This window comes from Ziziphus jujuba, chromosome 2, assembly GCF_031755915.1.
Source record: "Ziziphus jujuba cultivar Dongzao chromosome 2, ASM3175591v1".
Classification (NCBI taxonomy): domain Eukaryota; kingdom Viridiplantae; phylum Streptophyta; class Magnoliopsida; order Rosales; family Rhamnaceae; genus Ziziphus; species Ziziphus jujuba.
The window spans coordinates 10,935,843-10,941,842 of record NC_083380.1 but is presented as its reverse complement, the minus strand read 5'-3'; the positions used below and the strand labels follow the sequence as shown (position 1 = coordinate 10,941,842).

The window sequence follows — 6,000 nt, the reverse complement described above, 5'->3', positions numbered from 1 at the left end:
TTTGTCTAGGTGTAATGCACCGTCCCTAGTTCAATTTTTTCTTTCATTATTATTATTATTTTTTCCAAGAACAAACCTTTTCTAGTCACCATCAATCCCTTGAGGACCTTGACGTTAAAGCAATTGTTTGCTCGTGCCCTATCTATGTGTTAATTAGGTTGTCTTGGTCTGGACCTTTTTTTCTTTTCCTTTAAAACTTACTTAGAATCTTAATTTTTTTCTCAATCACTTTCCATAAGAAGTTGTTAGACCTTAAGAGTATTGGTCGCCAATTAGAACCATACTACCTTTGAAGTCATGTTGAAAACAACAAACCAATTTTCCACTACGCATGGATTGGAATGTTTGAAAAGCATAGAGATTGACTGTAAATAATTTGTCTGTCGGTTGAAAATGGGGCTAATCAAGCTAATCACTATCGGTCCAAAATGTTGGACTAAATAGTTTTCTTTAAAATGAAAATAGGATTAATCACTATCGGTCCAAAATATTGGACAATTTTATAATATTTTTTGGAGTACAACTTTTATACTCATAAACATATAAGTAAAACCCATGTGTAGGAATTTACCCCCACAATCAAAAAAAAAAAAGAAAAAAAAGAAAACATACATATGTTGGAAGTAGTATCCGGAAATAGTGTAAATTTTTTTTTTCTTAAATTATATATTTGATCGCTATTGCAAATTAAATAATAGTGTATATAGTTTTGCTTAACATTTGAGAAGGTAGTTTGATGTTCATCAAAAATAAAAAAATAAAAATTTACGAAGGGAGTTTGATAAATGAAGATAATTTGATAATAAAATTTATTTTTCTATTGGTTTGGTAATAAATTTTTTTTTTCTAGAAAATTTACATGGGGTTAAAAGCAAAAAAAAAAAAAAAAACTTATACGATGAGAATGGTTTAAAATTTGTTGTAATAATGACCCGGATTTCCAATTAACAAAAAAATAGACCACGGATTTCGGATTTCCAGAAGAAAATGTCTTTGTTTGGTCAGGAGAAAAACAAATGTATGTTTAAAAAAAAAAAATATTTCTTATAGCTTAAACTAAAGCCATTTACGTACAAAAGTAACAAATAGGGAAATAACAATTGGTAAAAAGAAAAAGGAAAAACAAAATAGTAAAAAAAAAAAAAAAAAAACAAGTTGATTCCTCACTCCTTTTCTCATATTTAAACCGTGCAAAACTAAACAAAGGTTTAGACAAAAGCTAATAAATTATTTATTTCCATTTTTTTGTGTAAATAATAAATCATTTATTTCCATGAATTAACTTGTTAAAGAAAATTTAATCAAAACATATAAAATGCACCCAAAAAAAAAAGAAGCATTTATTTACCAAATGAATTTTTTTTGGGCATAAATGTTTCTTATCTCTTTTTTAACACATGCCAATAAAGATTTTTTTTTTTTTAAAAAAAAAAAAGAGAAACATTATATTAATCATTTTTTTGTTTTTTTTGTGTAATTATTATAGAATAAGTTGAACCCCCAAAAAAAAAAAAAAAAAGTCATAGAATTACAGAATTTCAATGGGTATGTCCACGTGTCAGTTATCCATGGAGTAAGCTTTTGTGTGTCAGAGAAAAGCTTTCTCAGTGTAAGAGAGAGCAATATATGTGAAGAAGTAAGCAATAGAGCTCCCCATGTTCTTCAACCCATAAACAAAACTGATTGATTCTCTTTCTCACAGACTTTATCATCTTAAACCCAGTTTCCCAAACTCCAGGATTCTTTCAATTCTCGCCCCGGAAAAAAAAAAAGTTGACGTCAGGTCGCCGGTAAGCTGACGCCATGGATGTTGACTTCTGGCCTTCAAAGGTTCACACCGCCAGACACCTTTCTGCTGTCTATGCTGCTCGGCTTCACTCTGGTAATTTGATTTTAATTTCTTATTTTTTTCCTACTTGATTTGCTCTTTTGAGTTTAGAATGTGTTTTGGATGTTTTTAATTTTGTTTTGTTGTTTTTGTTTTTTGGAAGTAAAATTAAGTAATAGAATGTGTCCTAAGGTGGAATCTGGTGAATTTTTGGGAATTTGGGGTAGCACAGGTTTAGAGGTTTTTAACTAAGTCTAGAACAATGGCTTATTTGATCTCGTAGGAAATGGATTTTTTTAAGTCTTAAGGTCTTTAAAGTTGTTGACTTTCTTATGCTACTCCAACTTGGGAAACTTTTTGTTTCAAAGTTTTCTGTTTCCTTTCATTTGTTTGCTAAAAGCAACAATTTTTGTTAAAAAGAAAAGAAAAGAAAAAAAAACGTTTTTGCTAATTTAACTTCATTTCATGTATAGAACGATCTCTTTTGCTTGAATTACCAATCGCTTAGTATTTCTCTTTCATATTTCTTACATGGGTATGTTCCTAAAGTAATCTTCTCTTTGAGACAAAATCTATATTTTTGTTGTATTTTCATCGGAAAGGATTACAATCTACCTTTTAGATAATGGTAAATGGGGAATCTGAAGAGTTTTTAAGCATTTTCAAGCTACCATAAATAATGAAGGATTGTCAGATTGCATTTCCCATAAGAAGCGCCTGAAAACTTTAGAATCTAGAACTAGGTTGCCATGTTTAATTAATATTTCAGTAAACTACATTTTGGAGGCTAAACCAATTCCTAAAAATTGATTACAAAATCAATCAGTATGATAATGCTACAACCAAAATCAACAATGTCAGGAGTCACCGTGTCTAAGGTTGGAAGAGATTGTATGAATGTTTCTAGATTTCAGAGGTCTCTGGATACCCCAAGATTGCAGATATTGAAGGACAGAGATAATTGTTCATTCAAGTTTTGGACTTCTTGCACATTCAGAGATGAACTGTTGAATGAGGAAAATATTAAGCCGATGCCTTTGATATCGTTTCTATTGAAGATGTAGACGATGTTGATTCAATTTCAGTTGGTTTTAATCAAAGTGAAAGATATAATACCTGACTGAACTTTGAAGAATCAGTCCAATTAAAATGAAATAGGAAAAAAGAGTTTTATGGACATTGGTTGTCGAATTGTTTACTTAGAGAGCATAAAAAGTACTGCTAGTCCTTGAATTTGATGCTGTTATCACTAAGCATACGCTAAAGGAAGTTTTCTCTTTTTTAGGCTAAACAAAAGGAGTTCCATTTAGTAGTTTTTAATCGTATCTGCATAAGCTTGAAAGGTCCTGGCTTTAACACAACAATCCATGCAAGTCTTTCTCTTTTCTTTCTTTTATTAGAATGACGTAGTAATTGAGATGTTCATTTAATCAGAACTTTATTTTTTCAAAGAGTATAGACCTTCAATATATGTAAGAGACCAAAATCCTCTTGATGTGGTTAATCTTTTGCTGCTGTCCTTTCCATCGTTTTACTGCTGTCTTTTTCATTGTTTTATTGGGGGTTTACTTTTTCTTTAATTTTCATTATGATGATGTTGTGGATTTTCTTTAAATTCCTCTGTGCTCGATAAAGTTCTTATATCTGCTTCACTATTTAATGTTGTAGGTATATAACCTCTCTCTCTCTCTCTCTCTCTCTCTCTCTCTCTCCCCTACTACTTCGTTTTCATGAAAACAGATCATAATTTAGCCATGGATGATTCTGAAGGAGATGATGATGCAAAGACATGTTTTCCATGCCCTTTCTGCTATGTAGATATTGAAGTTACCACTCTCTGTATCCACTTGCAGGAAGAACACTGCTTTGACTTAAAAAATGCGGTACGTGCATTTCTTACCTATGAATCTCTTGAGTGTGCAACTCATTCTAGTTAGAGTTGAGCTTTTTTATTGAACAATCTCAAGTGACTAAGAGACTGTTTATTGAAGGATGGATTATTTCATGCTACTCAAACTTCAAACACCAGCTTTTCATTGTCTAAAAAACTTGAAATAAATGAAACATGTAAGTTGACATTTTAGTTTTGGTTATATGTTTAAGCTGATGGTTTTTTTTTTTATGTTGCTATTTCAGGTTTGCCCTCTTTGTGCAGCAAATCTGGGGAAAGATGCAATTGGACATTTTATGGTGCAACATGCAAGCTCCTTAAAGGTTTGACACTTATTTTAGATTGCCATATCGTTATAACTTTGTTGAGCATATCGTCAAACCTGAAAATAAATTTGGTCTTTTCCAGCATAGAAGAAAATCTCAGAAATCTGGCTTTTGGACTAGTAGTTCAGCAGCCCTTGGCAAGGAACTGTCTAGAAATGGAAGGGCAAATGCATATGACTCTGCACCTGATCCACTGCTATCACCATTTATATGCAGTGTATCTCTTCAAGATCCTTATAGTCTTCAGAAAAATGAACTTTCTGGTAGTGATGTTGCTGTCACTGCTGATGTGAAAAGGTATACTTCAACCTCCTTTCTTTTTGAAATCACAGTCAGTTGTGGTGCTGATATTTAATGAGTGTAAACCTGGAAACTTTTGCCTTTGAAAATGCACCATTGTTGTGTGCAAAACAGTCGATGACAGTTGTTAAAAGTAAAAGCAGATTCCAAACCATAAGCTAACTTTTTTTAGGAAATCTTGTTAAAGTTACATAAGAATACATAAAATGAAGAATCATAGTTATGAATTGTTATGAATGCAGCAAGCAATGAAGTTTTCTAATCAATTGGTAATGAACTGGAATTCCTAATTATTATTCCATAGCTTATGTATTATGAGATATGCTAGAAAACGAGTTTCCTATTTTCCTATTTTTCCTTTATCCTCTACTTATTTTCTGTTTGACATGGTAGCTCAAGTGCCAAAAGAACCATGAAAACTTTTTCTACGTGGTAAACTAGTAATAACTGATAGGCAATTACAACTTTTTCTTTTCCTTATTTGCCTTCTAGTTTAGTAGTTAAAACCCCAATGGAAGGCTGAAATCGTGAAAGCTTTTTGATAGTATACTACACAAGTAGCCTTTTCTTTTCCTTTAATACTTTTTTAAGCACATCCTTTATTAGTTTGAAGGACTTAAATCAGCATCTGAAACTAAAATTAATGCACTTTGCCATCTTACCTGTTACTGGTATATCTTTGGAATATGGTGGTCCGCCCAGAAATGGACCAAAGAATATATATACATATAGAAAAGCTATTGATTAGAACTAAACACCTATATATCTGTGCATGCATATATAAATGATGCAAAATTGCTATGATCAGCATGAACGTTGATTTTAAGGTGGGAGATGCACACCATAAATTCCACGTTCACGTGTATCACATCAGGCCTGATAAATGCTGACAGGCATTTGAAATTTGTAATTCGTAATTCTCAAGAAATTGTGTATTTTTGCCGTCTAATTATTGTTTTTGCTTGTGCAGCAGTGAGTCCTCTTCACATTGTGATGAGGATATTGAAGAAATAAAGCGGAAAGCAGAATTTGTGCAACAGTTGATTGGGTCCATCATTTTCTAGGATTTCTGAGTATTTTGGAGTTTAAAACTTTTGGAAAATGCAGGAGGCTACTGCTTCAGTAATACAGTTATCAGCGTGCAACAAATGATGCTACATCATCAGTAGGCATTTCATTTTAATACTGGTGCATGTTTTTAGAAAGGCATATAGATTCTATATTAGGTATTTTAGAAAGAGTTGTCCTTGAATGGCTGATGATTTAAGTCTCATCAAGGGCAAGGGCAACATGTATTTACTGAAATAGATCTATCCAATCTATATATATATATATATATATATGTAGCCTATTTTAAGGCTACTTTCTATAATATGCAGAATCAAACGCTTCTACTAGAAAAGTTTTCTTTTCTACAAGATTTAACATTCCCATACAATATATGTGTACTATGTAGTATATAATTTATAATAATGTCTAGATGTTTATATAAGTGACTAACACAATTTACAGAAAATAGAGAGTAGAGACTAGTCTGTTGTAGCGAGCAGAAGGTATGGTCTTTGGCAAGTGCTGCTTCCTGGATTTACTGGTAGTCCTGAATACTGCTGGTTAAAATTCATTTATTTATTCTTTTCACTTTGGCCTGCTTGAGA

The 6,000-nt window shown here is 31.9% G+C and overlaps 1 protein-coding gene across 5 annotated transcripts; it reads left to right on the top strand.

The window, feature by feature from the left end:
* The first annotated feature begins 1,561 nt into the window (after positions 1-1,561).
* On the top strand, positions 1,562-5,717 carry LOC107418302 (protein DEHYDRATION-INDUCED 19 homolog 5). 5 transcript variants are annotated; one of them, XM_048473048.2, is made up of 5 exons: positions 1,562-1,882; positions 3,647-3,711; positions 3,965-4,042; positions 4,128-4,342; positions 5,316-5,717. In XM_048473048.2, the coding sequence occupies exons 1-5, from the start codon at positions 1,804-1,806 to the stop codon at positions 5,407-5,409; spliced, it is 531 nt and encodes a 176-aa protein (XP_048329005.1). In that variant the 5' UTR covers positions 1,562-1,803; the 3' UTR covers positions 5,410-5,717. The 5 variants fall into 5 exon arrangements, with proteins under 5 accessions (XP_048329005.1, XP_048329004.1, XP_024929843.1 ...); XM_048473047.2 differs by having other exon boundaries at positions 1,565-1,882; positions 3,599-3,711; XM_025074075.3 differs by having other exon boundaries at positions 1,568-1,882; positions 3,497-3,711.
* Positions 5,718-6,000: the final 283 nt, after the last annotated feature.

Coding starts and splice junctions, on each gene's coding strand:
- LOC107418302 (XM_016026988.4), top strand. CDS start 1,804: ATGGATGTTGACTTCTGGCCTTCAAAGGTTCACACCGCCAGACACCTT. Junction 1,883..3,568: donor TGCTGCTCGGCTTCACTCTG/GTAATTTGATTT, acceptor TCATGAAAACAG/ATCATAATTTAGCCATGGAT. Junction 4,343..5,315: donor GTCACTGCTGATGTGAAAAG/GTATACTTCAAC, acceptor TTGCTTGTGCAG/CAGTGAGTCCTCTTCACATT.